Here is a 17,822-nt window from a genome sequence, read left to right as displayed (position 1 = left end):
AAACGATTGCCCCAGATATGGAAAATTTACTTATATTACCATTTGTTAAAAAAGGCTGAGATTGTTTGAAACATCAACCCATTTTTTAATTGTCATTTTATATATCTTTTTCTAAACAGATGAATGTAAAGTATTACGTCTTAGAGGATCAACGTTTTATTTTGGGGTTCAAGCTGTCAGTAGTCAAGAGAAGATGCTAGGGGATGATTTTAAGCGATGACAAATAGAAGAAAAATCTGAGAAAATGATCAGGTACTGATTAACCTATTTCAAAAGAAGCACGAAAGATTGTAAGCAACTAGATGACAAATGACAAGCATGAATGAGCTTAGTCCTAGTGACTTATAGATGGTCGATTCCTTACCAGAGAGTGACTCGGGTTTCGAAAACAGGTAGTGGTCAGATTGACCACTGCTAGAGCAACTGACTTTCTCGAAACTACACAAGGGTGTACGAATTTGATTATAGGTTCTTTTCTCAGGAGAATTATCATTAAATAATAAAAGCTTACGAAAGTAAATTGTCGACAAAGGTACAGCTGTTGTTCAGAATATTTACTGGTAGACTAGATTATTATGCAATAGTTTGTAAATGAAATAACAAAAATGGAAAATGATTATAACAGCATGGACAATGTAACTGTCATTGCTACTGATTACATAACTTCACTTGGGTCATCAACGCCTCATTTGTTTGCCGTGAAATCTACCGAAACACCCTTCTCGGGCATCGCCTATCACCACCGTCTGGTTGTCTCATCCTGCTTATTTTTCATCATCATCTTGGGACTCTTTGGAAATTCCCTCGTAGTCGTCGCCGTTGCCGTATCTAAGAAGCTCCAGACGACCACCAATATCTTGGTGGTCAATCTCACCGTGGCCGACCTGTTTACGTGTCTCAGCCTCCCATTCATGGTTGTGGGTCTGCTTGCTCAAGGCGAGGAGTATCCTCTCCCTGAGATAGTCTGCTCAATCGCCTCCGGACTCAATACGATATGCCTTGGGGTGAGCGTCATGACCCTCGCAGCCATAGCGTTCATCCGATGGTATGTAATCTCTAAATCAATACGTGGTCATCGCGGGCTTCATACGCCAAGAAAGATCGGCATGGCCATTATCGGAATCTGGATGTTGGGCATCACCATCACGGCCCTTCCGGTCTCGTTGGGAATCGGGGAATTAGGTTATTCTCGGTATTACATGCTCTGTAGCGTCACCGATACGAACCCTTTCCGATTCTACTACGTCCTGCTCCAGGCAGCTGCCATATTCGTCGTACTGGTCATCACTGGAGTCTTCTATGTTCTCATCATGATCCATGTCTTGCGTCAGACCCGCCAGTTTCAGAAGAAATTTGCAGACGACAGTCGATCCACTGGGCCGAAGGCGCCCTCATCCCAAGCCAACGCAGATTCCAGAGCCATGCAGACCGCCTTCATGAAGCGCGAATATGAAATCACAAAAAATCTCTTCACTGTTGTCTGTATCTTCATGGTCTGTTTGGTCCCGAGTATAGTCAATTTCATCATACCAGGTACCAGTGTCCTCACTCTCTACGGGGCGATGGTTCTAGCAGCTAACAGTTCTATCAATCCAATCATCTATGCCCTCAAACATCCAAACTTTCAAGAAGCATTCAAGAAAGTCATTTGCTGCCGCACAGTCGACTCCCGTAACCCTGGCAGCTCTAAACCACGCACGACAGCAACAAACACAGCAACAAACCGCTTGTAGATAGCAGATACTTTTAATATGAGTATTGCACAGAATTCTATTATTTTGTAGATAATGTAAGTATAATTATTATTTATTTATTTATTTATCTATTCATCTATTTAAACAGGATGTTCACAAGATCAGAGATAAAATTACTGTTTTGCATCTTGTCCTTGAGTATAAAAACATAGTAAAATCGTAATAACATCGAGAGGGCATAAGACGTAAAGAAATAGACATTTCGATATGTCAAGAAAACATGAAGCAATTAATTCTTTATTGTTAAGAGCCTCGTGAAAATCATCAATTACCCTGTGATGGCAAGTGATTGTAGAATGGTGTGGGAGAAATGCATATTGATCTACATTTATCATATAATTCTCTTTAATAATTGCAATTGAGCTTCTTTTTTTTCTATCATGTTAGACATGTTAGATAACTGGCATACAACAGATATGGGGCGATAGTTTGTAATGTCATCTTTGTTCCCCTTGCCCTTGTATACAGGGGTAGTGCGGGCAATATTCCAATCACAGGATATTTCACCTGTCTCGAAACTAGCATTAACATTAGAACATAGAGATTCATATTATACAGTGCGTCCCACAAAAAACGAAACCGAGATTTATCGATGATTTATCATAACTTAATCACAAATACAATAGACAAATGACCTACCAATGTAAAGCTCAGGATCTCCTCTTTCATCTGAAATTACTTAGATTATTTCTCATTCACGCATGAGTGAACAAAAACAATTTGAAGAGGGGATACTAAAAAGTCATTTGGCGGGCTGTATCTGGGTTTCAAAAAGAAAAGCACATTTCTAAAAAATTCAATATCTGCTCTTTAATTTGATACTTCAATTACAGAAAATGGTCAAGAAATAAGAAAGTTCTGGTTATTTGAAATAAGGCTTGAATTTCAATAATTTCATAAAATGAAGAGGTTTTGCAGGCTAGCGTTCAAACTCACTCGACACTCCGTTTTGTTGACGATCAGCCATGCATGAAGTCTTTTGTTAACCTTGTGATAGCTTCTGTGGGAAACCGGTGAAAACACGTTTATTTAATGAAATTATGGAAATACAAGCATTGTTTCGAGAGAACGTAACTTTTTTACTTCTTGACCATCTTTTGTGATTAAGGTATCAAATTAAAGAGCAGATATTGAACTTTTTAGGCATGTGATTTTCTTTTAAAAATTCAGATACCCCCCGCCAAATGAGTTTTTGGTATCCTTTCTTCAAATTGTTTTTGCTCACTCATGCGTGAATGAGGAATAATCTAAGTAATATCAGATGAAAGAGGAGATTCTAAGCTTTACATTGGTAGGTCATTTGTCTATTGTATTTGTGATTAAGGTTTCGTTTTTTCGTTTTTTCTGGGACGCACTGTATAGGGAGCAGCAAGTCTTTGTAATTTGGTATCGAAATCCAATATGTCGAGATGACTGCTAGTAATCAAGACAACTAAAGCAAAATGATATTTTTGAAGATTTTATTTGTTCAATTTCAAAAGTGTGAATACATTAAGGGTGTTTCCAATATAGAATGTATGAATTATCAAAGCTCTTAGATATTTCTTTGCCTATATTTAGTAAAATAATCATTTATAACATTGCAGTCAACATTACACATTTTCTGAGTTTTTTTATTTGTAACCTTTTGCAATTCTTTCAAAGTGTTTTTTTTTTGTCTCACGTTATACTTATGAGTGATGTCATTAAAATGCGTATGTTTATTTTTTTTCTAATGAGATCAGTTATACGATTTCTCATCATACGATATGCTCTATTCTTTTCATTTGAAAACTGTAAAATATATTTATTTCTTAAGCACTCTCTTTTATAAATCATCTTCACAATATCGGTGTAATCCAAGGATATGTTTTATTCTTTACGCTTATTGTCTTAATAGGAGCATACTTATTCAAATACTGATAAATTCAACCTTCCATGAGCCATGCATCAGTTACAGATTGTTATAAATTTGTCTTCATCAAACTGTTTATAATTAAGACAACGTTTGATCTTCTGTTCATTAATGGTAGACTTAAAACTAATGCAAGTAAATACAAGATAATGATCACTTATTTTGGCAACGTCACAAATGACATGATTTTCAGGCAGAGATGACTCACCCGAGTATGCTTGTCTATCATTTGAGTAAGAGCAAAAAGATCTTCAATGAGATTAAAAGGATTAACACTGTGATTGTTATCACGTGTAGTATTATAGTCAATATTAATATCTCCAAGTATTAACATTTCTTTCGATTCAGATGAAGCCTAGTTTTTAAATGCATCGATCATTCTTTCAAAATAATCATTGTTTGCATCTTGAGGTCTGTATATATAGCATATAAGTATGTTTTGATTTGATTTGATTTATTTATTTCCGTTTCACAATTGTACATAATAATGATTAACATAACATAACAAGGTCGAAAATACTACAAGACAAAATATAATATATATTTATATATATCCTAATCATAGATTTAAGGAACACAATTCAGTAAATACAGTTATCTCAAATGACATTTGTATTTAAAAGTAAAACGGAGGGACTTGCCGAAAAAAGCAAAGCTTGTACAAGTGGCAAGCCCCTATCTTAGTTACATTACAAAATTACAACAAATAAATATTGGGTCGTAATAATAATTTTGTTTAAAAATAAATACAAACAATGTTTGTGCACTTGACAAAAACGTAACTGATGGATCATGTGAGAAAATATTACGTTTAACAATATTATAAGAGAGGGGGAGGTGAGGGGGAGAAGACAGGAGGGACAGAGGAGTGCAGTAGTAGCAGACGAAGTAGACGACGACCTATGTTAAGAAATACTTACCTTCACAAGTCACTATCTAACCCGGTTCCTTTAAATTTCCATCAATCCGAGGCCGAGGTTGACATTCCAGATAGTGACAGTGCATCACAGGACAGTACTTACCCGATCAACGTGACAACCAGAGGGCCTCGGGTCGCTCACCTGAACATTCATAGTCTTCTCGGCAAATACGATCACCTAAAGGAAAAACTCAGGACGAAACCTTTTGATATCTTGACATTTTCAGAAACGTTGTTAGATCACACAGTAACTGACGAAGAAATTCAACTGGATGGCTACTCACTTGAAAGGATGGATCGTAATCGTAGAGGTGGGGGAGTTGCTGTGTATATATCTCATTATCTGGCTTATACACGTAAACATGACTTAGAACTGTATGGGCTTGAAGCCCTATGGACTGAGATTAGACTACAAAACTCTACCACAATACTGATAGGTACTTTTTATAGGCCTCCTAGTGCAGATTTAGGATATCAGAGATTGATAGAGGATTCCATTAACAGGGCGATAAGTTTAAATAGAGAACTATATATATTAGGAGACTTCAATTGTGACATGCTCTGTAAAAAAAAGTCACAGTTAATTCTGTCACTCTGTAGAACCCATAAGTTGAAACAAGTTATTCAAAATGCAACCAGAATTACTGAAACAAGTGTAAGTTTGATTGATATTGTTCTAACAAATACCTCTCATAACATTGTAGAAAGTTGTGTTCTGTCTGAAGGATTGAGTGATCATAGTCTTGTGTATTTTGTAAGGAAATTACATAGACCAAAGATTAAACCCAAAACTGTAATCTTTCGTAATTTTAAGAGATTCGACACACAATGTTTCTTGGAAGATCTTTCCAAGACTGACTTAGGGAGGCAACTCCAAACTCAAGATGTTAACTTAATGTGGAATGCATGGAAACAAGAGTTTGTAGAATCTTGTGATAGAAATGCTCCAGTAGTAACTATGAGAGTAAGAGGGCAAAAAACACCTTGGGTAAACGATGAGTATATCCAATTATCATATGAACGGGATAGGCTAAAAAGAAGGGCAGAAGTTAGTGGACTGAGTATCCATTGGCAACAGTATCGCTTTTGTAGGAATCATATCAATAATTATAGACATGTCTTAAAGAAGGATTACTATGTAACTAATATAATTGAGCATAAACGAAACCCCGCTCAACTGTGGAAAATCTTGAAAGGTCTCAGTGGCAGTAATGTCCAATCTTCCATTGAATGTCTAAGAGTAAATGATGAGTACATTCATGAACCACTCGAGATAGCAAACGTACTAAACCATTCATTTGCAAATTTTGGTGTTATATCTGAGGGTGCCCCACAACATTATGATGACGGTAACTTGCATCGAGTTGTTTGTAACCATAATTTTGCATTCACGGACATCAACTCTCAGCGTGTACTAGAGATTCTGAAAGCACTGGACTTTAAAAAGGCAACATGAATAGATGGTTTGGACCCTAAATTGCTCAAAGAAGCTGCCCCAATTATATCTGAACAATTGACTCAGATTTTCAATGTCTCTCTCCAGACCGGTCTAATACCAAATGAATGGAAGACTGCTAAAGTCACACCTATATACAAAAATGGTGATAAACAGGATCCAAATAATTATCGTCCGATATCTATTATTCCCATCATAATGAAGGTTCTTGAAAGAGTGGTTCATGATCAACTCCATGCCCATTTTAGTGATAATGATCTGTTTGTAAAACAGCAATCTGGTTTTAGGAAAAACCATTCAACGAATACTGTACTTACCTATTTCTCTGATTATCTTCTGAAGCAAATAGACCATGGCCGTCTAATAGGTGTCGTATATCTTGACCTAAAAAAGGCCTTTGATTCTGTCAGTCATGAATTGTTGCTAAAGAAACTTCCCTTCTATGGTGTTAAAGGCAGAGAGCTTACCTGGATTCAATCATACTTATCTGGAAGAACCCAACGTACATTTGTCAAAGGAACCTTGTCTGACATTACTCATGTCAAGACAGGCGTTCCGCAAGGTTCGATTATCGGACCTTTGTTGTTGTCAGTTATGGTGAATGATTTACCCAGCATTCTAGATAATTGTCACATTATGATGTATGCTGATGACACTATACTGTATCATAGTGCTGAAAATATCAATGATATTGAATTAGTATTAAACAAAGAACTTGAACTTGTGAATAAATGGCTGACACAAAACCATCTGAGGCTAAATTTATCTAAAACGCAATACATGATTTTTGGATCCCCCAGGAAACTACCAACCTGTGATGATATTAACCTAGTTGTTAATAACCATGTGCTTGAAAGAGTCAGTAATTATAAATATCTAGGTGTATGGATGGATGATACCATGACATGGCAAAAGAATGTAGAAGAATCAATGAAGAAGATTGGCTCACGGATAGCTCTTCTCAGTAGGCTTAGAAAATACCTCACGATTGACAGTTCAAAAGTCTTAGCTAATTCACTTATATTACCGTACTTTGATTACTGTAGTAATTCTTGGAGCATGTGTGCACAGTATCTTAAGGATGGCTTAATCAGACAGCATAGGAAAACGGCCCGTCTAATCCTAAAAGTTAATTTTTCTACACCTATTGAACAGGTGCTCCATAGACTCAAATGGGTGTCGATTGAAGAAAGGTGGAAATACCATAGATGTAAAACAATGCACATTATCCTTAACGAGGAAGCGCCAATATATCTCTCTGAACTCGTAGTAAGATCTAGTAATGTCCACTCGTACAGAACTAGAAACTCAGTCCAGAATGGTGTAGTGGTACCGCTTGTACGCACACAGGCTGGAAAAAAGGCCTTTTCTCATAGTGCTGCCATTCTCTGGAACCAGCTGGATAGTGGTACCCGTAGTGCAGTCTCGAGGCAATCCTTCGCTACATCTTATTGGAGAGCGAGAAACTACTGAATTAAAATAACTACTCCTATCTGGCTGGTTCCAGGGACAAGCAAACAAATATTTAAACACAAAATTAATCAATAATCATAGGGAATATATAGTTATATGGATTTGCATATGCACAATATGTTGACTTTTGTTCTACTTATAAATACACACATGTATTTCAGTATGTCTGTATGTCCTGCAGGTTGCTTGTCTCTTTGAACATATTTTCTTCCTTGTTTCTCATTGTTTGTATTTATTATATGTATGTACATGTATTTGTTACTTGTATGCAGGGCCCCCAAGAAAAACAGTGCTTAGTCCACTGATGGGGTTACCCTGGGTAAACAAAACGAAATAAATAAATAAATAGTACACTAAGAAGAAAGAAAGAAGAAAGAAGGCGGGCAGCAGGAGCAGGTACTTTAGCTAATTGCAATTTTAAGAAGATAAAAATAATACAACAAATAATATACATGACTATGTATATAATATGAGCGCATATAATACGCATATACACAAAAGTCGAGTATAATTAAATTAGTTATTCAGCTTGACCTGTTTGCAACGAGTATTGCAGAATTAACATTTTTTTCAGTTTGCGTTTAAAAATATTTACATTAGGGGAACCTTTGAAATCTTGAGGCAGAGAGTTCCAGTAGGCAGGCCTGGAGAAAACAAATTAGTTTTTTGCAAATAAAGTTCTTGTTTAAGGAAGATGATAATATTGTCGTTGCCTTGTTGGGTAGCAGTGTACGGATGCATTTTTACGGAACATATTAGAGAAAATGGCGGGGAGATCGTCCTTGCTTAATTTGAACATAAATTGACTAAGTTCGAAAAGATATATGTCACTTACTTTAAGAATGTTATTTTCAAAAAATAAGATATCAGTATGTGATCTAAAGTGTGTTTGAAAAATTGTTCTTAGAGCTTTTTTTCTGGAGAAGTAATATTCTATTTAGTTGTGTTAGTAGACGTTTTCAGATGATGGTGCTTTTAAGTTCACCCAAACATTTTCAACAGTACTGTCATTTAAGTCATTCCGTTCGTTGATTAACAATGGATTTTTTTTTGGCTAAAATTCCCACACCACCTCCACGGCGACCGTCAGAGCGGTCACGGCGGAATATGCATATGGAGCAAAGCCAGTTCGCAGTTCCATTCTGCGCATGATCAGAAGATTCTGCGCATGATCAGAGAAAGGTCATTTGTACTAAAGTGGCATGGTGGTTTAAAATTTAATGAGATAAGCACCAACTTTGGTGTCTTGATTATTCATATATTCTTTTCAATTGTGTTTTTCATTTGCATCCACAAAGAACAAAAATGCGTCCACGACTGGTATTTCACAAGTTGCCAAGTACATTGTACAACATGCTATAATATGCATTCAAAGTAGAAATGCAACAAGTACCTTCATGGGGTCTTCAATGGTGTGCTATTCTAGTCACCTGGTATAATTCAATTTCTTCATCTTGCTATGTAAGGCATGCATATGTTATATCCTGCTTTGAAATCTGCCTATCATAATGAAATAAATGAAAGGTCATTTGACCAAAATTGTCCCTGATGTAACTACGAACTGGTCTATTGAACTGTTCGCAATAATTAGAGCTAAATTAGTTTCGGTTATACATAATACATTGAGATTTAGTTTGTTGATTAAAATTTTTAGTTCATCCATTTTATCAAAGAAGCTGCAGGCATTTACGTGGGTGGTTCTCAGTCCATTATTTTTATTTAAAAGAATTTTAATGTCGCCCTTTCAAGCTCTCCTCTCTTTGTCCGGTTCCCCTTTCGCACCTCTTGTTTTTGGCGGGTGGTGGTGAATTTGTAGACCAAAAATTTGAGTAGGAGCAGGGGTGAGGACAACTATCGTCAGTTCTTCGACTTTCCTCCTTTCATATATTTTTCTTTCTTTCTCTTTCTTCCTTCATGTCTTTCTCTCTCCCTTTCTTTCTTTTTCTTCCTCTCCTTTTCTTTCTTTCTTTTTTCTTTCTTTCTCTCACCCTCTCTCTTCCTTCCGTCCTTTGTATCTACCTTCTGACTGGGGGGGGGGGGGGCTACTATTTAATCTCCCTCGACTCCCCTCCAGTCTATTCCTTCTCTAAATCTCAACGATCATATTCATTTTTGTATGAGTCAGGGGAAATATTAAGTGTCTCTTGGGAGTCTATACTTTGATCAGCAATATTCGCATTATATTGCATAAAGCGTTCTTTGCGTTGCCATGGTTCAGTGGATCGCTTGTCAAACTCAAGTGGGCGTGGCACCGGTGGTATCCCGGAACGCATCCGATCGTTACTAGATAGAGGGACAGGGGAATTCCGATCGCAGCAATGTCAGCGTAGTTAGGTTGATGACGAATGGTAGTAGTATTTGACTTAGAAGGATTAGCACTAGAAGTTTTAGCATAGGTGTTTTTCGGTGTTACTGTTATATCTGAAGTTAAGATTCCATTGATTCTCGTTGGTATAGCCTTCTGTTCATGATAGAGCTGATGGTAATTGTGGTAACTGTTGGGGATTTCGAAAGTATATTTTGTGAACCCAAAGACTCTACCTTCGTTGCAATGCACATAGCATCGTTGATAGGAATGTTATTACCACCAATATGGAGGATTAATTCTTTTACATTGTATACGTTAGCAAGGGATCGTGCTGGGTCAAAAAGATCATCGATCTTATTAGCTCTACTAATGGTTTTACAGATGGCCTGTTTAAAGGTCAATTTTTCTAAAGATCAATTAAATGTGTTTGTCTGAACCTAGTCTTTGAGTTTATAATTGCGTTTTGAATATAATGGTCTATATTTTCATGTTATGCTATAAAAAAAGTTTTGTGATGGTAGGAACACAGAGTCCAACCGTGTGTGCCACACTGTGAAAAAAAACACTGTTAGATTTAATCATTTCAACAGTGTGAATCACATATTCACATAGTCGCCTATGTGGACACACTATGAACAGTCACACTGCATATCCACGGTGTGCAAATATCTTCACACTGTTGAATTTGAGCATTTTAACAGTGTGAACAATTATGGTCACATAGTCCACTATGTGAGCACACTGTGATCCCTCTGCGTGACATTGTGTTCTTTTCAGCAGGGTTACTGCAATCATGGAATTCAACACTGTGAGTATCATTAATTATATCACTAAACAAAGCATTGTAAGTATACCCCTTCACATAAACAATTTAAAAGAAGTACCAACACTCTCGACAGGATCAAATATCATGAGTAAATTTTCGGATCACTTTTTTTTTTCCTTTTCAGGATTTTTTCAATCAATGTTTAAATAATTTTTATGCATTTCTTGATAGATATCAACACATTTGATAAAGTTTACCGTCTCAACTTTGATTTTATATAATTCTAGATCAATTATTGTACGAAGCAGTTCCTTGGTCATTAGTTGACTGACGTCACTCGATCGCAAACACATGCGTCACACACGATACTTATTATTTTCATTTTCCCCCTCTTATAGATTCGTGAATTTTATCTGCACAACAATGAAACCATAAAAAGAACTATCATTTTAATAAAACAGACTACGCCCCATCTCCGGGAGCGTCGGGTTGTGATATTTTTATTCCATTTCATTTCTTTTCTTTTCTTACTTGTCATTTGTTTTTATTTTTATATTTTATTTTTCATTTCTTATCTTTCATTGTTTATTCAATTTTTAAATTATTTTTTCATTTTATGTATTTTATTTATTCATTTATTCATCCTCTCATTTATTTATTCATTTATTTATATGTATTTTTAAATAGAGTATTTAAACTTTTGCCTTCTTTGTAATTACCATGGTAATAAAGTTCAGGGATGAATCAAAATCATACATTCTAAGTCACATGCATTATAATACCCAAGTTATTTAAACGTAATGACAGAACCTGTGGGCCGTTTCATAAAGCTGTTCGTAAGTTAAGAGCGACTTTAAGAACGACTGGTGAACCTTTCTTATGCGCTAAACCATTGCCGATGAACATTTTGCTTTATACTATTACTAATCCACAAGAAAGGATCACCAGTCGTTCTTCAAGTCGCTCTTAACTTACGAACAGCTTTATGAAACACCCACCTGGATCTCTATATAGCATAACGGGTAATGTTGTTAAATAGTTTTTACCCCGAAGTAGATTTTGTTGTATACCGACTTGTGCGCTCGGTCAACTCCATGTCTACGATTCATAATGTTCTTTATTTTTAAAATTTTCGATTTTGGACTAGATTGGACTAGATATTGAACTATTGTTTAATATTGATATATCTGTTATTTTACTCATTGTCAATCGCCTCGATTATATTTATCTTATGTTTGTTTAAATAAAACTATTACTTGATTTTAATCAAGTAAACATGAAGAGAGAAAAAAATGATGGTGTTTGCATTTTTGACTTCAGGTATTGTACCATTGTCGAAGTTTGATTTTTATTACCTTGATTTTGCATCCACACTCTTCGTAAATAGCTAATAACAATACATACGAACCATGCACATGCTCCGGGCCGAAAAATATATCTATCTAAATAAATAGAGTAAAATTCACAAAGCAAAATGCTGAAAATTTCATCAAAATCAAATAGCGAAACTATTGAGTTTTAAAGTTTAGCAATAGATGGGCTGATGATGTCACATCCCCACTTTCCTTTTTCTTATGTTATTACATAAAATCGTCATTTTTTTATTTTTTACTAAAAGGTCTAAATGATATGTCTCCCTTGGAATAAAATAAGTTGCAGCAATAAATATATAATGCACTTAATCAGTTGTTATTCAAATATTTTTGGCTATTGAAGGAAAACATTTTCATATAATAAAATACAAAAGAACAAGTGGGGATATGACATCATCACTTTGCATTGAATATTTATGAAGACATGCTTATAGAACTGTTTCACCGGAATAATGCAAATCTTTAAAAATGCCATAACGTGTTATTCCTTGTCCAATTTTGATCAAAGTTTTCAGTATTTTGTTTGTCTGATTTTTCTTAATGTGTTCAAATCAAATTATTTTCAGCCTGGAGTATCCCTTTAAGACATGAGCACGTAGGAACCTAATGGAAAGTCAAGGTCGATCATTCTCATTAGCTAGTCATTGGTTGTGTTATGTGTCCAATCAAAAATCAAATACGATACCTAAACGAGAAAGGGTCATTTTACGCTGCCTCTGAAACAATGGATAAATAGGGACTACTGGTGAATGAATCCATTTGATTTTTTTTTATTACAATGTTACTGTACTATATATACGACGGAAACATTTTGTGTTTTCGATTACCGTTTTTTTCTGCCGAAAGAACATGCATGTATGCCAACTCTCTTTTCATCATTAATTCGAGTGGGCGGGGGTAATATAATTTCCCCTGAAATTTCAAAGACTGCATGAAAAAGAAATGATTCTAGAATGAAAATGAGCAAAGTGTGTCAAATGATGTTCCAGCCATTAAGTGTTCTTTTTATATCTTCAATTTCGAGAGATTCATCACTCGGTTGTGTTCAGCTTCCTCACGTGCTATAATTATTACACTGTATGATAAATGTCCATTAAATCATGAAAATTGTATGAGATCTCGAAAACTTTGAGTATTTAAGGCAAAGATATTGTCAACGTAAACACTTGCTTGAGGCGGGATGAGTGATGGAGTTCAAATATTGAAAGTAGTGGAGGTGCCGTGGTCGAGTTCGGATTGGAGATTCGAGGATCGTGGGTTCGAATCCTGGCACGGCACTTATGCCCTTGAGGAAGACATTTATCCACATTGCTGTTTCATCGTACATCGAATGAAAATGCTATATTCATTATTAATACCAATGTGTGGACTTAATTTTGTTCAACATTGAAAGTTCAACCAAGGACCCTCGCCGGATAATCTAACATGTCCTATTTAAGTTTGGACAGTGATTGCCAGTATTTATAAATAGTTACATAATCGAAGTTGTACATACACTGTTGGTCATAAAGGTGGAATAAAATATTTTTGAATAAAAATCGACAGTTTTGTTGGTATTTGAAAGGCTACGCGTAGACAAAATGGTAATTGAGTGATTACATGTTTCCCCATTACACAGGTGACATTATAACATGATAATTTTGGATTACGTAATAAATTCTTTTGTTGTAGACTATAAAAGCATATGCATATGATATTCTGTCCCTTTCCCTTATTTAGCACTGTGTATAAGAAGGTTGCATTTTTTCGAGTTCCTTGTACCGCTTGAAATAAAAATCGGTAGAGACGTTCCCTGGACTATGCCTGGTCCAACGGCAACAGTAACACGCGAGAGAGTGGTAGCACTGCGACAGAAGGGCTACAAGCAGACTGATATCGCAGAAGTCCTAGGGATGTCACAGAGTGCAGTCTCTAAAATCCTGAAACGTCAACGTGAGGCGGGGAATGTGCGGCCACGGAAATCTCCAGGACGTCCCAGATTGACCACAAGAAATATGATCGCCAACTGTTGAATTTCAGCCGCAGAAACCGGAAATTGCACACGAGCCGTCTTCGTCGCTTGTGGAGGGGATATCATGGGATCAACGTTTCCCGGTCAACCGTTAATCGCAGATCGCTCCAACATGGTTACCGAGCACGACGGTTGACCAAATGTCCACGCCTGTCTGTTGGCCACAGAGTAGCTCGTCTTCTTTGGGCTAGGGAGCACAGAAGGCTTCATCCAGGAATTGGCAACATGTGGTCTTCACGGACGAGAGCCGGTTCATCCTTGACCGAAAGGAAGGGAGACAACGAGTTCGTCGATTAGCCGGGGAAAACCTTTGCGATAAATGTATCCACGAGACGACTCAAGGCGGAGGCGCGGCTCAGTGATGATATGGGCCGGCATCCATTATGGAGGGAAAACGCCACTGGTGGTTCCGGACGGAAACGTCAACGCCGCCGCCTACAGGGATATCTTGGAGTTCCACTGTCTTCCATATGCAAGACGAGTGTATGGGCACAATTTCCGACTGCAGGATGACAACGCTAGACCGCAAAGGGCCGCTGCAGTAAGGGAATTCCTGGAGGCAGAGGGCGTCGTACAGTTGCCATGGCCAGCTTGTTCGCCGGATATATACCCCATAGAGCATGCATGGGATGCCCTAGGCCGAGCCATCAACGACAGAGAGGTCATTCCTCAAAATTTGCAGGAGTTGGCAGATGCTCTGAGGGAAGAATGGGACGCTATACCTGTTGACGTCATCAACAAGCTAGTGGACAGCATGCAACGACGTCTGCATGCGCTGGTTCGTGCCAGGGGTGGACATACCCGATACTAGTGACTGAGTAAGAACAATGACTCAAGTTTGATGCAAATTTGTCCATGAAATCACAAAAAAAGTCATCTGGAAAACTGAGAGAGATTGAAAATAAATATCTCATGATCCTTTAATTTACTGTATATTGTCGTCAGTGTTGTTCTATGCTCATGACATCCATCGCTTAGGACACAAACTTGTAAAATATCACTGTCAAACGTGTGTAAAAGTCAGAATAATAAAGTAAAGTGGTTATCATGCACCATAAATGCCATATTCAAATCATGTTGTAATAATTACGCTGAGAAAATTTGGTGAAAAAAAATATTCCACCTTTATGACCAACAGTGTATATTTGAATCTAGGCAAATATCATAGTGTAGAGAGATTGGCCAAATTGAAAAGTTAAATTACAGCGGGACTTGAACACTGCTTTAGAATTTTACAAACTGTGAAAAAAGGGGTCTGATGAAATAGGAAGGTTTATATTAATCACATCATGCAGATAATGGAGAGATGTCCCCTCATTATTTAAGTAAAAATCGTCGCCTGTGCATGCAGAAGATGATCTCCTGGATAGGGGACGGCACAAATTTACTCAGGTTACCAAAAATTACCACATTGCGGCTAAAATCTTATTAAAAGCAAAAATATTTTCAATGTATCTATTGTTTGTAACTGCATATATTTGAGATGCATATTATTAGTGTCCAATTGAATGCTCTGATTGAATATAAATGAATAATCAAAAGTATGTATGAAGAGGTAACTGATCGAAGTGAGAAGATTTGTAAGGGTTTCAGGGTCAGTGCACGTACGTGTAATAGGTAGGTAGGTATAAAGGTAGATAGGTAGAGAGAGGGGAGGGAGGATCGAGGTGATATGGAATTCGGCCTTGCGTTTCTTATACTTGAATTGGTAAATATGAACTATTAATTTGGTGTGACGTTTTTATTTTGACGCCATCAGCGCACCTGCTATAGCTTTAATGAATAAAGAAATCAGCGCTTTCACAAGGATATCTGAAAACGACACGCACTCCCTTCAGTATTCAATATTCGATTGATCAATCATTGAATTTTAAAACCTGCTATAAACCACTTAACGCACGATTAAATGCTCCTTGTTCTCGCGCGTGTTCTATAGTTTACAAAGAACTATTAAAACACGCACCGGTTTTAAAGAAAGCTGGAAATTGAAAGCCATTTGAATTAATGCAGGGAAATCTGTCACCTTTTAAACTACACACGAGCAACAGGCCTACCGATATCAATTATCAATGCCATAGAGCACTAATAACTCTTGCTCAATGGTTTTTCTTTAATTTACTTCTTATTTTCTTATCACGGAGGTTACATAAAAAGAAAGTTTGGCTGTTGCTAGGTTCTATTTGAAATGAAATAAAGACGGAAAAAAGAGCTGAGAAGTGCATGATGAATAGTGACAAAACTGAGGTCTGGAGAGATTGAAAAGAAAAGTGAAGAACTAAAAAAGAAATCTTGACAAATAAAAGCAGGTAACAATGTAAAGACTTCTTAAGCAGGAAATAGAAATTAGAAATCCTCTAAAGTATCGCCAATAACGTTTTTTTTTATACGACTTTTTTTTTTCCATTTACGATATGACGGTTAATCACCTCTGCACTATATAAAAGTCACGGACATACTCAGTTATTGGCGCTATAGAGCGATTATGATCCTCGCAACTCCATTAAGCATGATTAAATTCGGATCATGGCTTTTAAATGTTCAATTATGCACATGGCTACTAAGGAATGACTTTTATCCAGTGCAAATAATGACTGACACTGGAGGGTATTAAAGGGGAATACAAATAGGTTGGTTATAAGTTCGCTAACCATGATTGCTATTAAAAAAATGCACCCGGGCTATAATGCACCACACTTATATATGGATGTATCCGAGTCGGGGGTGGCAAATAATGAATAATCTTTGTGGGTTACACATAGCCCGTAACAAGTCTGTGCGGTACATGATTTAAAATTTATTTATCTACACATTTATTTATTTATCTAATTTTTAGTATTCCAAAATAACAAATAAATTTCGTTGATAACCCAGATAAAATTTTTGATGAATTATAAACTTTTCATTCAAATGCTTAATTATTTGCATATTAACCTAGAAAAGAACAGGTTTCAGTATGTGAAATTAGACTGATTGAGAATCTAATCTGATTTAGCCACCGAGAACAGGCCATTGGCTGAAATTTTTAAAAATTGCGAGCGAGGGAAACAAAATGAAGTAGCAAACATTTGACAATTTTATTATGAAAATCAAATTTTGTGATAGGTTTTGACGTAAATATTTTTTTTTGGGGGGGGGTAAGTGCCCCCAAGCCTCCCCAAGTGTACGCCACTGCTGCGAACAACTTATGAATCGCCTCAAGGAAAGATGGGCTAGGTTTAATGTGTCCCGAGCCCGAGCTAGCAAAAATAAGTATTTTTATAATGATATCGCCCTTTCAAACATTCCTCTGTTGTCCGGTTCCCCTTCGTTCAGCCCCTCTTATTTTTGGCGGGTGGTGGTGAATTTGTAGACCAAAAATTTGAGTACGAGTAGGGGCGAGGAAAACTATCGTCAGTTCTTTGACTTTCCTCCTTTCATTTTTTCGTTCTTTCTCTTTCTTCCTTCATATCTTTCTCCCTCCCTTTCTTTCTTTTTCTTCCTCCCCTTTTCTTTCTTTCTCTCACTCTCTCTCTCTTCCTTCCGTCCTTTTTATCTACCTTCTGACTGGGGTGGGGGGGTACTATTTAATCTCCATCGACTCCCCTCCAGTCTATTCCATCTCTAAATCCGATATTGAGCATTTCTTTTTTTCTTCTACTGTCCCCTACCTCCTTTTTACCGCCCCCCCCCCACCACCACCGCTCCACCTTCTTTGTGGAGTGTTACAGTATAAGAAAAAAAATATGGCAAATGCAATAATGATCATGAATTCATGACGATCATGAACTTTATTCAACGAGAATTAATCTATATTTTATACATATTGTAAACAGAGTTGTTATTTGCCAGAGGGCAGCTGAAGATATTAAATTAATATATTGCAATAAAC

The 17,822-nt window shown here is 36.8% G+C and overlaps 1 protein-coding gene across 1 annotated transcript; it reads left to right on the top strand.

Moving 5' to 3' along the window:
- Positions 1-615: 615 nt before the first annotated feature.
- Positions 616-1,733, top strand: LOC129272653 (rhodopsin, GQ-coupled-like). The gene has a single exon (XM_054909769.2). It carries the CDS (start codon positions 627-629, stop codon positions 1,731-1,733), a length of 1,107 nt encoding a protein of 368 aa, XP_054765744.2. The 5' UTR covers positions 616-626.
- The last annotated feature ends 16,089 nt before the right edge of the window (positions 1,734-17,822 follow it).

This window comes from Lytechinus pictus, chromosome 12 (assembly GCF_037042905.1).
Source record: "Lytechinus pictus isolate F3 Inbred chromosome 12, Lp3.0, whole genome shotgun sequence".
Classification (NCBI taxonomy): domain Eukaryota; kingdom Metazoa; phylum Echinodermata; class Echinoidea; order Temnopleuroida; family Toxopneustidae; genus Lytechinus; species Lytechinus pictus.
Note: the sequence above shows the minus strand (reverse complement) of the source record. Positions and strands in the feature narration are given on the sequence as shown.

Bases quoted from the DNA above. Each gene is read 5' to 3' on its own strand.
- LOC129272653 (XM_054909769.2), top strand. From the start codon at position 627: ATGGACAATGTAACTGTCATTGCTACTGATTACATAACTTCACTTGGG.